The sequence below is a fragment of the Salmo trutta genome, chromosome 31 (genome assembly GCF_901001165.1).
Source record: "Salmo trutta chromosome 31, fSalTru1.1, whole genome shotgun sequence".
NCBI classification, from domain to species: Eukaryota; Metazoa; Chordata; class Actinopteri; order Salmoniformes; family Salmonidae; genus Salmo; species Salmo trutta.
This window is the reverse complement of record NC_042987.1, coordinates 3,708,820-3,728,638: the sequence shown is the minus strand read 5'-3', so window position 1 is coordinate 3,728,638 and position 19,819 is coordinate 3,708,820. Positions and strand designations below refer to the sequence as shown.

The 19,819-nt window shown below is 43.1% G+C and overlaps 1 protein-coding gene across 3 annotated transcripts; it reads left to right on the top strand.

The window, feature by feature from the left end:
* On the top strand, positions 1-18,660 carry LOC115169360 (protein FAM102B). Of its 3 annotated transcripts, none has more exons than XR_003870851.1 (12): positions 1-402; positions 4,297-4,417; positions 4,682-4,711; positions 7,290-7,406; positions 8,057-8,103; positions 10,532-10,644; positions 10,797-10,892; positions 11,083-11,326; positions 11,452-11,588; positions 14,865-14,928; positions 15,173-15,268; positions 17,536-18,660. XR_003870851.1 is itself a non-coding variant. In XM_029724905.1 (11 exons), the coding sequence occupies exons 1-11, from the start codon at positions 257-259 to the stop codon at positions 15,213-15,215; spliced, it is 1,158 nt and encodes a 385-aa protein (XP_029580765.1). In that variant the 5' UTR covers positions 1-256; the 3' UTR covers positions 15,216-15,303. The 3 variants fall into 3 exon arrangements, 1 of the variants encoding a protein (XP_029580765.1); XR_003870850.1 differs by having other exon boundaries at positions 17,513-18,660; XM_029724905.1 differs by lacking the exon at positions 17,536-18,660 and having other exon boundaries at positions 15,173-15,303.
* The last annotated feature ends 1,159 nt before the right edge of the window (positions 18,661-19,819 follow it).

The window sequence follows — 19,819 nt, the reverse complement described above, 5'->3', positions numbered from 1 at the left end:
TCAAATGGTCGCTTACCGCGGTAGCGGTAACACTCACTGCGCCGTGAACTAGTTAGGGTCGCTCTGTTATTCATCAACCCTAGCTATGGGTAAGGGGGTGTGAAGTACTTCAACTCAACGTCAAATCACCTCAGACAGGCAACTGGGAGAAGTGACAGTCAAGAAGCTCAAGCTTTGGCTAGCTGTGGATACTATTATAATTAGGCACCGTCTGTCTGGCTAGCGACCGACAGATTTACCAAGTTACTTCAGCATAATGTCGTTCATTATGATGAAGAAAAAGAAATTCAAATTTAAGGTCGATTTCGAGTTGGACGAACTATCTTCGGTTCCCTTTGTTAACGGGGTCTTGTTCTGCAAAGTACGACTGCTAGACCGTGGCTTTACAGAAGAGTCCTCTCGGTAAGAAAACGCTTTTCCTATTTTATTAAGCGACATACAAAGGTGAGAGCGATTACTTCTGGCAATAGTGGCGTTGTTAGCCAGATACAGCTATAGTTAGCTAACTAACTTCACCCGCTAGCTAGCTAGCTTAGTCACGAAGACTGCGGTGCATGTGGATAGTGTGCTGTGTGTAAGTTAATAATAGCTAACAATGTCTCTTTTCATTTATTAACGTTATACAATATGTAGCCTAGTATTCCAAATGGTATGTTATTTTATCCTCTTGTTTTGATGAAGTTTCCATGGTAATTCGTCTGACATGTTGTTTTGACTGATTGTGATTGATTGTTCTGAGTGATTGACACAACGAAGCCCGCTGTCAAACATGGCTAGACGTGTGAGGCTTGCTTGATCTGTGATATCTGACCTTTTTATGTAGCTTACCTTAACGTTAATATTGACCTTCAATTGCCAGAAGTTTTAACGTTCGCTTGATTCCATTTTCCACTCTGAAATGCCAAGGAAAAGTAAATGTATTTGCTTATCATTTTGTTAAAACCGATATTCCAATATCTCCTAGTTTAGACTGGCTAGGGTTTTATTGATCACACTAGTTGCAAAAACTTGGAAATCATTCATTCCCAATCCAACCCTGTTTTCATGGTAAATTTTGAGATTTTCCGCATAGTGAGCTCTATAACAAACACACTTTGCTGGAAAATGTATATTTTTCTTACAAGTAACATGTTTCAAGAACCCCTTCATATGAGACTTTTTAAAGAGTGTCCCATACATTTCCTAAAACCTCATTATCCCACTCAACATCAGTTGATGCAACAATAAATACTTGCTCTCCAAGGATCCAGAGCCATTGAGATGGCTGGACAGATTGGCTAAAAACTAGTTTCAAATCAGTTAAAGATTGGATCAGTCAAGTCACATTAACAGCGTCTAACTCAATTCCCTCATGTTACCCATTCACCATTCCTTCCTGTTTAGACCCTGGAACACCCCTTCCTCAGAATTCAGGATAGGACTTTGTCCGTGGCAGTCGAACACACAGACTATTGTTTTCCCTAGAGAGAACCGATCGACCAGCTCTAACTGTTCCTTGTGGTATTTTAAGAGATTCACATGTCAAGCCACTCAACCTCACGGGTAGGACTGCACTTAAATGAGTCAGTCTCTGGAAAGTAGTGGACACGACGTGCTAGCTCCTAATGTTTGACTCGGTTGGCATTCCCAGAGTAACTGCCTGCATTTGTCCGATTGTGTAAACGTACCATACTGTACCTAGCCATTACTCAAGCCATTGTCTTGTTATTTGTAACCTGTGAAGAGGTTTTGAATGAGTATCTTGTTATTTAGGAAAATGTTTTTGCTGCTCTATTAATATTATACATTTCCTTAGGCTCATTCGAACACACATAGACACACAGACAGGCCATTAGCCTCCTCAGAGTAACTGAATGTGTGATTGAGTTGAAAGAATGGAAAAGGCAGCACTGGGTGATGTGATTATTTAAAAGCCTTTTTACTAGAATACCTGTCTGCTTTGGTCGACAGCCGATGTCTGTTCGACCTCTCCTTGAACTCTCTCTAATGTTCTATGAGGGAAGTCTAACCGTTACTCAGTTGAGAATTTTGTGTGTGTGAATTCAGAAAGTATTTAGACCCATTGACTTTTTCCACATTTTGTTACGTTACAGCCTTATTCGAAAATTGATAAAAAAAATTACATTCTTACCCCATAATGACAAAGCAAAAACAGGTTTTTAGAAGTTCAAACAGAAATACCTTATTTACATAAGTATTCAGACCCTTTGCTATGAGACTCGAAATTGAGCTCAGGTGCATCTTGTATCCATTGATCATCCTTGAGATGTTTCTACAACTTGATTGGAGTACACCTGTGGTAAATTCAATTGGTTGCATATAATTAGGAAAGCCACACACCTGTCTATATAAGGTCCCACAGTTCACAGTGCATGTCGGAGCAAAAACCAAGCTATGAGGTCGAAGGAGTTGTCCATAGAGCTCCAAGACAGGATGGTGTCGAGGCACAGATCTGGGGAAGAGTACCAACACATTTATGCACCATTGAAGGTCCCCAAGAACAAAGTGGCCTCCATCGTTCTTAAATGGAAGTTTGGAACCCCCAAAACTCTTCCTAGAGCTGGCTGCCCGGCCAAACTGAGCAATCGGGGGAGAAGGGCTTTGGTCAGGGAGGTGACCAAGAACCTGATGGTTACGCTGACAGAGCTCCAGAGTTCCTCTGTGGTGATGAGAGAATTGACAGTCCATCATTACTTTAAGACATGAAGGTCAGTCAATCCAGAAAATGTTAAGTTTCTCCAAGTGCAGTTGAATAAGCCATCGAGCGCTATGATGAAACTGGCTCTCATGAGGACCGCCACAGGAAAGGAAGACCCAGAGTTACCTCTGCTGCAGAGGATAAGTTCATTAGAGTTAACTGCACCTCAAATTGCAGCCCAAATAAATGCTTCAGAGTTCAAGTAACAGACACATCTCAACATCAACTGTTCAGAGGAGACTGCGTGAATCAGGCCTTCATGGTTGAATTGCTGCAAAGAAACCACTATTAAAGGACACCAATAAGAAGAAAAGACTTGCTTGGGCCAAGAACCACAAGCAAAGGACATTAGACCGGTGAAAATTTGTCCTTTGGTCTCATGAGTCCAAATATGAGATTTTTGGTTCCAAGCGCTGTGTGTTTGTGAGACGCAGAGTAGGTGAACAGATGATCTTCGCATGTGTGGTTCCCACCGTGAAGCATGGAGGAGGAGGTGTGGTGGTGTGGGGTGCTTTTCTGGTGACACTGTTGGTGATTTATTTAGAATTCAAGGCACACTTAACCAGTATGGCTACCACAGCCTTCTGCAGAGATACGCCATCCCATCTGATTTGCGCTTAGTGGGACTATCAATGTTTTTCAACAGGACAATGACCCAAAACACACCTCCAGGCTGTGTAAGGGCTATTTGACCAAGAAGCAGAGTGATGGAGTGCTGCATCAGATCACCTGGCCTCTCCAATTACCCGACCTCAACCCAATTGAGATAGTTTGGGATGAGTTGGACTGCAGAGTGAAGGAAAAGCAGCCAACAAGTGCTCAGCATTATGTGGGAACTTCTTCAAGACTGTTGGAAAAGCATTCCAGGTGAAGCTGGTTGAGAGAATGCCAAGTGTGCAAAGCTGTAATCAAGAGAAAGAGTGGCTACTTTGAAGAATATAAAATATATTTGGATTTGTTTAACACTTTTTTTTGGTTACTACATGATTCGATATGTGTTATTTCATAGATTTGATGTCTTCACTGTTATTCTACAATGTAGAAAATAGTAAAAAAATCAAGAAAAACCCTTGAATGAGTAGGTGTCCAAACTTTTGAATGGTACATATATGCCATTCAGCAGATGCTTTTATCCAAAGCGACTTAGTCATGCTTGAATACAACTGTTTTTTTCACCTGCATTAATGCAGGCACCTTACATATCACTTGCTCTAAAGAGCCAATGCATAGTGTTCTTCATTCCTGGAGCCTACATCTGTCACTGAGGGGCCAGAAGCGCAGAATACTGCCATCACATTTCAAAATCTATAATTCACTTAGCCTAGCCTACATCTATTTATGTGAGACTAATCCATAGGAAGGGAAAGAGCATGGGGAAGTTTGTTATTTTTACTTGAAAGCGTTTATGTTCCATGTCTCATCTGTCGCACACAGGATCTTCTCATTGACTGTGTTCTTTGTTGACAGCCTAGATTTATCTTAGCCATTAATCAGATCAAGGGATGAATGTGTAGTGTAGTGTACCTAAACATTCCAATCAACTGTCACACAGTTCTGTTTTTTTGGTTGTACTGCTACTAACTTAGTGTCTTCTCCAGGGAGCAGGTCCAGGCTAACTGTGTGCGCTGGAGGAAGAGGTTCTCCTTCCTGTGTAAGATGAGTGCCAACGCTGGGACAGGAGTACTGGACCCCTGTGTGTGCCGGGTGTCTGTGCGCAAGGTACAGGTCTCACTACAACAATGCTGCCAAAGTTCTGTGCATGCTATGTCAAGTTCAATTGATGACAATAATATGTATACTATTGGTAGGTATACTAATAGGTCTACTGCTAAAATATGTCTACCACTTGGTCAACTACAGGATGTCAATCACTGTTAAGACTATTGCTACAAAAATCTGTGTTTTGAGATCGAAAGTGGAGATGTACTTGTAGCACACAAGGATTGTTTGGTTGATGGATAACTATTTTTTTCATCATTTTAGGAAATGAAGGGTGGAAAGACCTTTGCCAAGGTAATCTTTTTGCTTTTGAATTCAGTCAATGACCATCTTGGCATGCTGACATTTTAAAGTAAATACAGAACATTCTTATCATAATGCAAATTATAGTTAGTCATTCACCGCCTGAAAGTAATTTGTCCATTGTCTGTAAAGGTGAGGTTAAGAGGATAGTTAGCCTGTTATTGCCAACTTCCGTCTTTGGTTAGTGATTGCTGTTTAACACTTATCTGTCCTTAAGCAGTCATTAATCTTTATATGGCAATAACTAAAGAATGACGTCACTACCGCATGACTCATTCTTAAAAGGGAAGTACATTGAAACCATATTACTGCCACACCGGCGATCACTTGTCAGTAACACAAGAAAATGGCATAACGATAGTGAGGCTATTACAGGGGGTACCGGTACCGAGTCAATGTGCGGGGATACAGGTTAGTTGAGGTCATTTGTAAGGTGACTATGCATACTATAGATAACAAACAGCGAGTAGCGGCAGTGTAAAAAATAAAAAATAAAAGGGAGGGGAGTGTCAATGTAAACAGTCTGGGCGGCCATTTGATTAATTGTTCAGCAGTCTTATGGCTTCCGCACTCTTGTCCCTCTAATCACTCTGACATCAATGCAAATGTGCGAAAATCTAATCAAACATCTCATAATAGCCCATGAGCGCATGTTGAGCAACATTTCAATAGGCTATGCAATTGCGTGAGAAAACAGAGTGATGGCCTCTACTAAAAAGAGGAGGCTCCCATCAGCTTTCTATAGACTAGGCCTAATATATTTATTTCTCAACTGTCCTAATATTAAGCACATTCTTTGTCTTTAAAACAGGAGTACAGCCTACATGGCTGGCATGAAAATTAACCATGGGGAAAGCGTCCTCCATTCGCTATATAAGTGCATAGATGACATGTATTTTTTTCACACTGCCCCTGTTTCGAGACAGGTGCATGATAATGGTCCATTCTAAATCAAAACAAATTTCACACATATTATTTAGTACAAGATTAAATCAAGAATAGTCTGAGTGACAATATTAGCCTATCACTTGTGAATGATATATTATTACTTGTGAAGGATACCCAGCATAAGAAATTGCCATTACATGCATTTGCAGTCACTTTTGATAATGGTGTTTTCCCGCTAATGGAACATTCGCGCTTATAGTGTACTGCCGTGTGCACATTGCTACGCTTATAATATGAAGAAATAGCCTAATAATTTATCAACATTTAAGTTAAAGTTCTGGTCTGTTGCGTCAGCCACATTGTGTAAAAAAGTTGTTTTTAATGCTAGTGGTTGTATTCATTTGGCATTTATTGCATCCCACAACTGTCCCAGACTATGTTTGGAATATTTATTTCTCTCACAGAATAGGTCAACTTTTGTACTATGGGGGATTGTAGATTGACATAGGCTAGTGGTTTTGCTGTTCGTTAGGCCTACTCATCTTGTTGACTGACAAAGTAAATGTGGATAGTTCTTCCAATATCTTCAATATGCACCTCGGAATTGGATAAGGACGTGCGCAGTTGCGTCCCCGATGTGTCTGTCTTCACTTGTAGCCTGTGAGAAAGAGCCGATCACGTGATGGAGATGTGAGTGAGAGGCTATTCGGAGTGCGCAGCACTCAGGGAAAAGGGCACAACGCAGCGCTCTGGGCCAAGGGACAACGGCCACTAGCCGCAAAAGGCATGGATTTATTTTAGGTTGCATTACGACCACAAAGGGGATGCCACTGTGAAATTCGAGGCATTATCAAGTGCTTGTCAAATTGTTCATGTGAGACTAATGAAGTGTTTACAGCCTGCGCAAAAAAAAAAATCAGAGCTCATGCCTTTTCAAGCAACTTTTTTCAAATCATTAGTCGCATCATACAGCCTTACAATGTATTAAAAATCAAAACATATAGCCTGATGTTTGTAGAACAACTAAAGTTGCTCCTATATGCTTCATTTAGAGTTATTCATGTATCTATTTCTTTGTTAACCGCTCAACACAGAATAGCTGCATGTGCACACTCCCTCAAATCATTTGGAGAAAATATTCATATTTTATTCAGATTTGTTCAGTTCTATTCTTTATACTATAAAATGACATAAAATAATGCCACGGAGTTGTAAGCAAATCTTGCCTGCTAAATGAACTAGTGTAGCCCACAGATTTAGCATAGCCACATCAGAACCTAAGGACAACTCACGAGTATGCTATTCTGTATGTTTTTTTTAATCATGCTTCTTTAGACCTGTCTAAAATAAATCATGGATTTATTGTGAAGGTGTAGGCTATATTACATGGATGTACTATACTTTTTTTAAAATGTAGATGTTCCAAAGGTCTGCATCAGTGGTTTGTAAGCTACGCGTAGAAGCCAGGAGGTGCTAAATGTGTTAACGGTCAATTACCGTGAGTTATTTGCTTGACATTCACCGGCTGACAAATGTAATGGTTATACAGAACACTAGAATAGCTTCTTACAGATGTGATTGTTAGAAACAGAGTGCTCTGTATTGGAACTCTATGGAACTGAGGCTCTGTTGCCAAGCGCTTACCATAAACCTAAATAGATCTGTTCTCTCTCTTCTGTAGCTGGGTTTTGCTGACCTGAACCTGTCAGAGTTTGCTGGCTCTGGCAGAACGACGCGCCGATGCCTACTAGAGGGTTACGACACCAAGAACTCCAGACAGGACAACTCTATACTCAAGGTACACTTCAGTACAGTTAGACAGGCCTCCAGAACATCTACTGTATAGGACGTGTGTATGACACTGGAGTCAGTCCTCCTCTGCCCTAGTCTACTTGGCTCTGTCCTATCACTCTATGAGGAGCCCTACTTGTCTACACCGAGATCACTGCTCTTAAAGGACTGGATAGATGAAATAAATACACTGATTAGCCTACACAACTTCAGCTATCCAGTCTGTTACTAATGAGTTTTCATGAGGGAGAGGAGACCAGGAAGGGAACCATGTGAGAGTATTGGGTCATAGCCAACATACCCAACTATTGGCACACATTGGAAGTAAGCACATGGTTAGCTATCATGCTCTTCCGCCCCCTAGTCACCATATGTTTACTAATGTGTATGGGTAAACCGTTCCTAACGGGTATGTAATACCGCCCCGTACAGTTCAGGATTAGGTATTCTAATGATGTACGTGAAGACAGGCACCTCTGAGCCTGTGATATTGGAGAAGTAACTGTGTCATGAATGTATATTGTACATGCTTCGGGTAGAATTTGTACTTGGACACAGGTCTAGGATCACTTCATCCTGTTTCATAGGGCCTGTGGATGTGCATGAGCCGTGCTGTCACTTTTTTTGACTGACATGTTTTCGTCACCTCTATCACAGGTTGTCATTAGTACACAGCTCATGTCTGGGGACCCCTGCTTTAAAACGTAAGTGCACCTTTCATTACCGTTTTTGTTCAAGCCTTCTGGTGGGTTACATCACAAAACGCTTTTAGGACTTCACTGATTTTGGATCAGTGGTACAACTGCAGGATTAGCATATCGGAAATGAATGCAGTTTTGGCCCATTATTCAGTAAAGGTAAGTAGGAACCATTGATGTGACAGACAGACAGAAGTCTGCATCTGGCCAGACCACAGACACAGAGCAAACCACCAACCTACATATGCATTCAGCATCCTGTCTCTGAGTACACCCAGACACTGCTGCTGTCTCTGTGGCTTTATGAAACTGAGTCACAGAAACACAGGGGGTTAATTGCCGTCCCGTGTTTGTAAAAGTTCAAGCGTTGGCACAGTTTCCTCAGCACCACACAAACAATTTAAAGTCAAGTTATACTTGTGGACTCAAATCAAACCAACTTCTGCCGTTGAACATGAATAGCAACAGTTCTATTGTTTAGATATGGTAAGCACTTCCCCACAGATTCTGTCTGCCTTCTGTTAGAAACGACTGATTTGAGCATGACGTGCCCACACATTACTGGCAGCGCCTTTACTATGGACACGCACGTAAACAAACACACACACTGAATCACACTCTACTGCACCACCCCTGTACTCTCTCTCGGAACACGTCACTCTATTGTCAGTTTCCCACAGTGGAGGAAACCGAATGGAATATAACGTTTACAGAGACTTTATATTAGCCTTTATTGAGCGTTCAGAGTAGACAATAAAAACATACTGTGTCTGGCAGTGGGGTCACAGAGGAGGACAAGCCAGAATGGAAAACAAGCAGACTCCGGACATTGTACTCAGCGGTATTGAGGTATAATTTTACTAAGGAGGAGGGGGTGAAAATGGACTTAGAATCAGTCCTCACTAATGTAGTGAATGTTGGAGTGTGGGAGGGTTGCCTTGGCTAATGCCTCTGGTGACACAGTGGAGAGATTCTGGGAGAAAGCTTTCATGCAATCATGAAGTGCTGGTGTGTCTCAGTGCTCCTCGGTGTCCCCCACAGAGTGTCTTACTGAGCTTTCCTCCTACAGAATGTGACTCACACACAATGTGTGTGTTGGGAGTATTGTAAGAGCTCTGTGGAAGGCAGGGGGAAACGTACAAATTTGCCAATAACAGCTAGTTTTAAAGTATTTTGTCTGTAATGTATTTTTTGTTATGTCGGACACCAGTAAGACTAAGACTAGCTGTCGCCATTGGCGTCGGCTAATGGGGATCCTAATAAATAACTAAAACATTTTAATTGGTCTATTATTAACCAATTTACCACCCGGTACCTCCTGTATATATCCTCCACATTGACTCTGTACCGGTACCCCCTGTATATAGCCTCCACATTGACTCTGTACCGGTACCCCCCCCGTATATAGCCTCCACATTGACTCTGTACCGGTACCCCCAGTATATAGCCTCCACATTGACTCTGTACCGGTACCGCCTGTATATAGCCTCCACATTGACTCTGTACCGGTACCCCCTGTATATAGCCTCCACATTGACTCTGTACCAGTACCTCCTGTATATAGCCTCGCGACTGTTATTTTACTGCTGTGTTGTTGTTTTTTTACTTGACACGTATTTTTCTTAAAACTGCATTGTTAGTTAAGGGCTTGTAAGTGAACATTTCACAGTAAGGTCTACACCTGTTGTATTTGGCACGTGACAAATAAGATTTGATGTGGTGACGTCACCAGGCAAGCTGAAACTTCGCCCATGCAAACAGGCTTAGTTAGAAGGTCCTGTGTAGATAGTTGCTGGTTGAAAATATAATCAGGAAATAACACTGATACATTTTTTTTTTCGCGCTTTTACAGTGTTAGTTTCATCAGCAAGAACAGAATTTTGACTGCACTGGGCCTTTGACTAACTTTCTCTCCTCCCAGTGTCTCTCTTTAAATGTCTCTCTCCAACTCTTCTTCTCCCTCACTTTCACTGTCTCTCTGTCTCTTGTATATCATTTGGTCTCTTGTATGTAATTTGAGTCCACCCCCTCTCCAATCTTGAGTTAGACCCGTTCATCTAAGAAAAATAAAAGAAGTGAGACCTGGTGGTTTCCTGTGTTGTGAAAGTGGGGTAATTATTAAAGATGAACGTGAAGCTCAGCTAACCGGATATACGGCTCATAAAAACCTCTTGCTAACAGATCAGCACTTCTGATAGGATATGATTCACGTGTTCCAGTTTCACAGAAGAACTTTACATTCACAAAACAAATACAGTTCTAAAGCCATGGGTCACATTATGGCTTTAGATGTTACGTTAACATGTATTCAATTCAGCCACAACCAACAACCATGCATGGTAGGGAGTAGTAGGTTTGGAACAGATGGTGTTGTTTGTAAAGCAGCTGATCGGGTCAGTGAAAGCAGTTGATGTAACTGACAATGTCCCTGCAGGCCACCATCCACGGCCATGAAACTGGGCCTTCAGCAGGCTGAGGCAGAGTGTCTCCACGAAGACAGGAAGGGAGGGGACACACACACACCAACACCCTGCCTCCCCGTCCCAGGTACACACACACACACACATACCTCCCACTGGCTCTGTACATATAACACTTTGATTTACAAGGATTGCAAGGATTAAACCCTGGTAATCATTAGTGCTAATGTTGTGTATTGACATTGTCAAAATATTGTACTGCTGTTCCCTCCTGCTCAGAGCCCCCAGGGAAGTGTGCATCTGTCCCTGATGAACTGGGAGCATGTGGCCATTCTAGAACGTCCAGCTACGCCAGCCAACAGTCCAAAGTCTCAGGTAGCTAGTAGCTACACGCCTCGTCTGAACCAAATATGGATGAGAAAAGGCTATGACTTGTGTCATGAACTAAATAAGATATGAACAGCAGGCATGAAGGTCTGAAAAGCTATAGCTTGCTGTCAAAGTTATGGTTCTTGTTGCTGTCTCTGTTGTGTGGAGGGTAACATTACCAACTCGTTCCCCATAGGCTACAGCACAGGTCACTCGCGCTCTTCCAGCCTATCAGAGCTCACGCACAAGAGGAACCCCTCAGCAGGCTCCGCCTCGACGGGCATTGCAAGCATTCCTGAACCCAGCGAGGACCGGGGGACTGAGAGGGGGGAGAAGGAGGCCCGCTCTACACCCCCGGTCTCTGTCACCTGTGCCTACTCCCCCGTGCCTGAACATCCACCCACCCCCTCAAAGAGCTCTGCCTCAGAGAGACTGAGCAGGTAATATTCACATACTTTGTTGAAAGGTCAGAGATGAGTATCGCAATGTAATCAATAGGAGTCTTTCTTTCCATCTCATCCACCAGTGCTTTTTTTCCCCTTACGTGTGTGTGTGTGTGCCTTAGGCATCTGATGAAGCAGAACTCAGTGGAGTCTCAGCTGAAGAGAGTGGATGCTACCCGGGTGGATGCGGACGACATTGTGGATAAGATCCTCCAGAGCCAGGACTTCAGCCACGGCCTACTGGACTCCAGCACTGAGGGTACGCTCACAAGCCCTGGCTTTAGTTCAGAGGGGGGCTTAGGCTTAGCTCAGTGGGGGATTGGCAGTCTTTACCAATGATCACCTTCAGTGTTCGGTTGTCTCCACCAAGTCTGTCCCCAAACAATGTGATTTGCTGGTTTTAAGCATTAAACATTCAAATAGCTCTTTGTTGACTGTTGCTGGGTGCTATCGTCTTCCATCAGCATCAGCCTGTACCCTACCTGCCCTAAGCTCTCTCCTGGCCCCTTACACCAAGTCTGAATTTGACCTGCTAGGTGACCTAAACTGGGACATGCTTAAACCACCTGACCAAGTCCTAAAGCAATGGGACTCCCTAAATCTTTCTCAGATTATTATCAATCCCACAAAGTATGACTCCAAACACCCAGAAAAGGCTACTCTCCTCGATGTTACCCTCACAAATAATCCCGATAGGTATCAGTTTGGTGTTTTCTGTAATGACCTTAGTGATCACTGCTTTACAGCCTGTGTTTGTAATGGCTGCTCCGTAAAACCACCTGTCCCGATTTGTCATAGACGCTTGCTAAAAAACTTTTTAATGAGCAAGCCTTCCTTCATGACCTGGCCTCTGTAAATTGATATAGAATCAGCTTGATCCCCTCTGTCGAAGACACTTGAACCTTCTTTTTTGTTATTTTCAATGTGATTGTTAACAAAGACGCCCCCATAAAGAAAATGAGAATTAAAAACAGGTTCAGCCCCTGGTTCGACCATGATCTTGCAGAGTTACTCCACCTCGAGAATTGCATTTGGCGAAAGGCACGGCACACGGCAAATGAGAAATATGTTCACTCAGGCTATCCGGAAGGCCAAAGTTAGTTACTTTAAGGAGCAGTTCTCTCTCTGTGGGTCTAACCCCAAGAAGTTCTGGAAAATGTTAGACCTGGAGAATAAACCCTCCTCCTCACAGCTGCCCATGTCCCTTAATTTTGATGATGCGGTTGTTACTGACAAGAAGCACATGGCTGAGCTCTTTAATCAGCACTTCATTAAGTCAGGATTCCTATTTGACTCAGCCATGCCTCCTTGCCCATCCAACATTTCCTCATCTCCTCGACCCCTTCTAATGCGACTAGCCCAGATGCTCCTCCCTCTTTTTCCCCTGCCCCGCTACAAAGTTTCTCCCTGCAGGCGGTCACTGAGTCCGAGGTGTTAAAGGAGTTCCTTAAACTGGACCCCAAAAAACATGGTCAGATGGTTTAGATCCTTTCTTCTTTAAGGTTGCAGCCCCTATCATCGCCAAGCCTATCTCTGACCTTTTTAACCCCTCTCTTCTCTGGGGAGGTTCCCATTGCTTGGAAGGCAGCCACTGTTCGTCCTTTATTTAAACGGGGAGATCAGGCTGATCCTAACTGTTATAGGTATTTCCTTTTTGCCCTGTTTATCAAAAGTGTTGGAAAAACTTGTCAATAATCAAATGACTGGCTTTCTTGATGTCTATAGTATTCTCTCTGGTATGCAATCTGGTTTCCGCTCAGGTTATGGATGTCTCACTGCAACCTTAAAAGTCCTCAATGATGTCACCATTGCCCTTGATTCCAAGCAATGTTGTGCTGCTACTTGGCCTAAGCTTTGATACGGTAGGCCACTCCATTCTTGTGGCCCAGCTAAGGTGTATTGGTGTCTCTGAGGGGTCTTTGGCCTGGTTTGCTAACTACCTCTCTCACTGAGTACAGTGTATAAAGTCAGAACATCTGCTGTCTCTGCCACTGCCTGTCACCAAGGGTTTACCCCAAGGCTCGATCCTAGGCCCCACACTCTTCTCAATTTACATCAACAACATAGCTCAGGCAGTAGGAAGCTCTCATCCATTTATATGCAGATAATACAGTGTTATTCTCAGCTGGCCCCTCCCCGGATTTTGTGTTAAATGCTCTACAACAAAGCGTTCTTAGCGTCCAACAAGCTTTCTCTGCCCCTTAACCTTATTCTGAACATCTCCAAAACAAAGGTCATGTGGTTAGGTAAGAAGAATGCCCCCCTCCCCACAGGTGTTATTACTACCTCTGAAGGTTTAGAGAGCTTAAGGTACTTGGGAGTATGGCTAGACGGTACACTGTCCTTTTCTCAGCACCAGTCTCAACGTCAACAGTGAAGAGGTCAGCATCCCGGAGTCGCCTCTTCACTGTTGACGTTGAGACTGGTGTTTTGCGGGTACTATTTAATGAAGCTGCCAGTTGAGGACTTGTGGGGCGTCTGTTTCTCAAACGAGACACTCTAATGTACTTGTCCTCTTGCTCCGCTGTGCACCGGGGCCTCTCACTCCTCTTTATATTCTGGTTAGAGCCAGTTTGCTCTGTTCTTTGAAGGGAGTATTACACAGCGTTGTATGAGATCTTTCTCAGAACAAGAATAGACTGACAAGTTTCAAAAGAAAGGTCTTCGTTTCTGGCCATTTTGAGCCTGTAATCGAACCCACAAATGCTGATGCTCCAGATACTCAAATAGTCTGAAAAAGGCCAGTTGTATTGCTTCTTTAATCAGGACAACAGTTTTCAGCTGTGATAACGTAATTGCAAAAGGGTTTTCTAATGATCAATTAGCCTTTTAAAATGATTAACTTGGATTAGCTAACACACAACGTGCCATTGGAACACAGGAGCGATGGTTGCTGATAATAGGCCTCTGTTCGCCTATGTAGATATTCCATAAAAATCAGCCTTTTCCAGCTACAATAGTCACTTACAACATTAACAATGTCTACACTGTATTTCTGATCAATTTGATGTTATTTTAATAGACAAAAAATGTGCTTTTCTTTCAAAACCAAGGACATTTCTAAGTGACCCCAAACTTTTGAAAGGTAGTCTCTGTTCCATGTAGTGAATCTGTTATTCAATGCGTTTGTATGGGCTAATGGCAGTAAGGCCAAATCAGATTTTCCATAAAATAATTGTCTTTTTTCGATACATCAAGGGGTCTTAAAATTCGAAATCAAATAGCAAAATGATCCTTGGTATGACCTTCTTAAAACAATTCATTATAGTTTAGTAGAAACCCCTCCCCTGGTTTAGACATGGATTAGACTAATGGGTTAACAGATTACTGTATTTGCCATTTTCAAGTAACACATTTCTAGTTATTTGCTGCTAAAGCAAAGTCCCTCTATGCCATGCCTCTTTCTCATTGTGAATAATACTCTTGTCAATAACCACTTTTTTTTAGATGGCTCAGTGTTGGTTCCTAAGCAATTTTCGCAGCGCGGCGACCTTGCGTTGATTGACAGTAACTTACTTGTTTGTGCGTGTTACAGAGGAGGGGCTCAAGCTGTTTGTTGGTCCTGGTGGAAGCACGGCGCTGGGCAGCCAACACACCAGGTTGGTGACATCATTACCTAATGCATCAGAAGTGGGTGACTACATAGAAATAGAATGACACAACAGGCACTGTCACTGATATTTAACTTTTTTAACTGCACGAGTGCCAATCGATAGTTAAAGAATATTTGATTAATAGACTGTTTGTTTTTCGTGAAGAGTTTTTCAGTAATGCCCTTTCACTTGTTTGTGTGAGTTTTGGCTGGTGAGATAACACGTGTTTATGTCTGGTGTTCTCTTTCAGGGTTGGGGCTGGGCCCTACGAGCAGGTGGTGATCAAACGCTAGCCCCCAGGGGGAGCGGGGTATGAGACTGCTCCCCCTAGTGTTAAAGGAAGAAGGTGACCTGAGGTTTATGTCAACTTGTTTTTGAGAAGAGAGAGGAGGATATACAGTGCATTCAGAAAGTGTTCAGACCCTTTCCTTTTCCCACATGTTACAGCCTTATTCTAAAATGTATTCAATTACATTTTTTCCTCATCAATCTACAAACAATACCCCATAATGACAAAGTGAAAACAGGTTTTAAAAAAACAGAAATACCTTATTTACATAAGTATTCATACCCTGGCCTCCCGAGTGGTCCAGTGGTCTAAGGCACTGCATCGCAGTGCTAGCTGCGCCACTAGAGATTCTGGGTTCGAGTCCAGGCTCTGTCGCCGACCGTGACCAGGAGACCCATGGGGCGGCGCACACTTGGCCCAGCGTCGCCCGGGTTAGGGGAGAGTTGGCCGGCAGGGATGTCTTTGTCCCATCGCGCACTCTGACACATTGGTGCGGCTGGCTTCCGGTGTAAGTGGGCATTGTGTCAAGAAGCAGTGTGGCTTGGTTGGATTGTATTTCGGAGGGCGCACGGTTCTCGAACTTCGCCTCTCCCGAGTCCGTACGGGAGTTGCAGCGATGAGACATGACTGTAACTTCCAATTGGATACCAAGAAATTGGGGAGAAAAAAGTAATGCCCTTTGCTATTTCTAGAACTTAGTTGGTCCAGCTGTGGTAAATTCAATTGGACATGATTTGGAAAGGCACACACCTGTCTATATAAGATCCCACAGTTGACAGTGCATGTCAAATCAAAAACCAAGCCATGAGTTCGACGGAATTGTCCGTAGAGCTCCGAGACAGGATTGTGTCAAGGCACAGATCTGGGGAAGGGAACCAGAAAATATCTGCAGCATTGAAGGTCCGCAAGAACACAGTGGCCTCCATCATTCTTCAATGGAAGAAGTTTGGAACCGCCAAGACTCTTCCTGGAGCTGTCCGCCCGGCCAAACTAAGCAATCAGGGGAGAAGGGCCAGACTCCGCCTTTGTGGTGGAGTGGCCAGACGGAAGCCACTTCTCAGTAAAAGGCACGTGACAGCCCGCTTGGAGTTTGCCAAAATGCACCTAAAGACTCTCAGACAATGAGAAACAAGATTCTCTGGTCTGATGAAACCAAGATTGAACTCTTTGGCCTTAATGCCAAGCATCCTGTCTCGAGGAAACCTGGCACCATCCCTACGGTGAAGCATGGTGGTGGTGGCAGCATGCTGTGGGGGTGTTTTTTAGTGGCAGGGACTGGGAGTCTAGTCAGGATCGAGGGAAAGATGAACGGATCAAAGTACAGAGAGATCATTGATGAAAACCTGCCCAAAGCGCTCAGGACCTCAGACTGGGGCGAAGGTTTACCTTCCAATAGGAAAACAACCCTAAGCACACAGCCAAGACAATGCAGGAGTGGCTTCGGGACAAGTCTCTGAATGTCCTTGAGTGGCCCAGCCAGAGCCCGGACTTGAACCCGATCGAACATCTCTGGAAAGTACTGAAAATAGCTGTGCAGCGACTCTCCCCATCCAACCTGATATCGCTTGAGAGGATCTGCTGAAAAGAATGGGAGAAACTCCACAAATACAGGTGTGCCAAGTTTGTAGTGTCATACCCAAGAAGACACGAGGCTGTAATCGCTGCGAAAGGTACTTCAACAAAGGGTCTGAATACTTATGTAAATATGATATTTGTCATAATGGGATATTGTGTGTAGATTGATGAGGGGAAACAACAATTTAATAAATTGTAGAATAAGGCTGTAAAGTAACAAAATGTGGAAAAAGTCAAGGGGTCTGAATACTTTCCGAATGCGCTGTATGGACTTGAGTGGAGCAGTATAATGTTCTCTCTACCCAGAGGGGGTAGTGTTTCAATTCTGCAGGCCTTATGTAGCATTTTTAGATAAGTAGGAGACTACTGTGCTCTTACAACAAAAATGGCTTGTGAATTTTTTTTATGGAAGTCAAATGGTTCTAGGTTATTACTCTGGGAGGTATGTTGTAATTTACAGTTGTATGTTGCTGCTTGACGTGTTCACTGTGTAAAATGCGCAGGGGGTGTAGTGGAGGACAAATAAACAAAGTTGACTCAGCTATTCTTTTGGTACAAGTTTTACCTACCTTTTGTGGAAAAATGCATTGAACGTATAGGGAGTGATCAGTTTATCTCCGAATAAAAATGTTAACCTGCGCACACAGGCGTTTTAACTGACAGAATGTGGCCATGAGCTCATTTCATTTTCCACAATGACCTGACTAAAGAACTATACACACACAGGTTGTGATGTCATCCACCTACAGGTGCCTGATTCTGTCACATGAACAAAGAGGAACTGACAGTGTGTTCAGCTAAACATGAAGACTCAAGCCGGGAACATCATAAAGATTCTATAAGCAGCGGAATTATATATGGTACCAGATGGTGTTGCTGCTTGGCTCCTTTACGATGAAGTGATGAGGGAGGAGAAGTGTTAAAATCAGATGGAGTTGACGATGTCCTTGTAACTGGATTAGTTACAAGACAGACCTGTGGGTTGGTGTTTAGGTGTTGAATCCTCAGCAAAACAGTTATATCGTAGCTTCACTATGGTCTATGATCCCAATATTGACTTCAGTTCACACTTGCTTTGATTTACAAAATTGTACTTGTAAGTATTTGGAGAGGCCTCCTTGTGCAGACATCAAATCAGGTGTTCATTTTTTTCAGAAAGCTTATTTTGATACTGTATTAGTAAGTAGGAGGGAAAACTGATTTGGGGACAGTGAGCATTTTGTTGACATTTTGCGAGTGGAAAGTGGGGCATGGGCAGGTTCATTCAAGGAAAGATGGAGTCAGTCAAGTACAGTGATCAAACCAGGACCAGTTCTGACAAGCATCAAGCATCTGCAAGGCCAAATGTGACCTTTTTGTTTAGTGCCTTGTTGAAATATTTTTTGTGGGAGTTTATGTCCATGATGCAGTATGATAAGTGTTGCCTCATTCAACCTCACATTCAATTAGCAGACCAGTTCTTGTATTTGTGTATGTTGATACTGTCTGCATTTATCGGTATGAATACAGATTAGAGAAGAGAAAAATGTATTCTGATTTTCATAATGTTACATTTTTAATGACTTTCTTATTTGTCCACTTTACCACAGTGATACCTTTTATAGCATGTCTTTATGATGTTGGTGTACTACTTTGTTAGTTGCTTTTCTGGTTATTTCTGTAGATTGATATTGCAAGTGCTGGTCCCACATTGTTTAATTTTCTAAATGTTGGAAGATGGTTATTTCAATACTGTATCCCAATTCACAAACACATGCTGTCTTGTACTGTAAAGTACCCTGTAAGAAATAAATAATCTTTGCACGTATATCTGGTGTATGTGACAATAAAACATCTTAATAAAACAATTCCATTTATTTAGTAAACAATGGTGATTTTGCTCAATAGCGTTTTTTGTCTTTCCTCTGCTAAACTGTAGCCTACTTTTCCTTCCTTCCAGCTACAAAAAATCTAATTAAAGTTTGATTGCATACACAGATCTGCAGATGTTCTAGCAGGTGAAATGCTTATGTTGCTAGCTCCGACAGTGCGGCAGAATGCTTGTGTTGCTAGCTCCGACAGTGCGGCAGAATGCTTGTGTTGCTAGCTCCGACAGTGCGGCAGAATGCTTGTGTTGCTAGCTCCGACAGTGCGGCAGAATGCTTGTGTTGTTAGCTTCGACAGTGCGGCAGAATGCTTGTGTTGCTAGCTCCGACAGTGCGGCAGAATGCTTGTGTTGCTAGCTCCGACAGTGCGGCAGAATGCTTGTGTTGCTAGCTCCGACAGTGCGGCAGAATGCTTGTGTTGCTAGCTCCGACAGTGCGGCAGAATGCTTGTGTTGCTAGCTCCGACAGTGCGGCAGAATGCTTGTGTTGCTAGCTCCGACAGTGCGGCAGAATGCTTGTGTTGCTAGCTCCGACAGTGCTGTAGAATGTCTAGCGAATACAATACTATTACACAAATAACCTAAAAAAAGAACAATCCAAAGTACATATATTACAGTGAGTGTGTGAGAATACAGAATATAAATATGTGGTGTTTATAGACATAATTTGGTAAAGAAAATGAGTATGCACAGTAGTAGGTAGATTAGGATGAGCTATGTTGAGAATACAGTTTATAAATGCACAGAGTAAACAGTCCTGGAGGGCAGGCAGCATGCCCCCTGTGATGTGCTGGGCTGACCGCAGAGCCATTCTGTTGAGGGCGGTGCATTCCGACTGAATGCTCTCAATGGTACATCTGTAGAAGTTTGAGGGTCTTAGGGGCCATGCAGAATTTCTTCAGCCACCTGACGATAGAGGTGCTGTTGCGCCTTCTTCACCACACTGTCGGTGGGGTGGCACCATTTCAGGTCCTCACTGATGTGCATGCCAAGAAACGTAAAGCGGGACTCCTGTAGTCCACGATCAGTTCCTCTGTTTTTACATTGAGGGAGAGGTTATTTTCCTGGCACCACTCTGCCAGGGCTCTAACCTCCTCCCTTTAGGTTGTCGTCCTTGTTGGTAATCAGGCATACCACTGTCGTGACATCAGTTGTGCGTGGCCATGCAG

Bases quoted from the DNA above. Each gene is read 5' to 3' on its own strand.
- LOC115169360 (XM_029724905.1), top strand. From the start codon at position 257: ATGTCGTTCATTATGATGAAGAAAAAGAAATTCAAATTTAAGGTCGAT. The intron at 403-4,296 runs GTAAGAAAACGC...TGTCTTCTCCAG, and splicing joins TTTACAGAAGAGTCCTCTCG to GGAGCAGGTCCAGGCTAACT. The intron at 11,589-14,864 runs GTACGCTCACAA...TGCGTGTTACAG, and splicing joins ACTGGACTCCAGCACTGAGG to AGGAGGGGCTCAAGCTGTTT.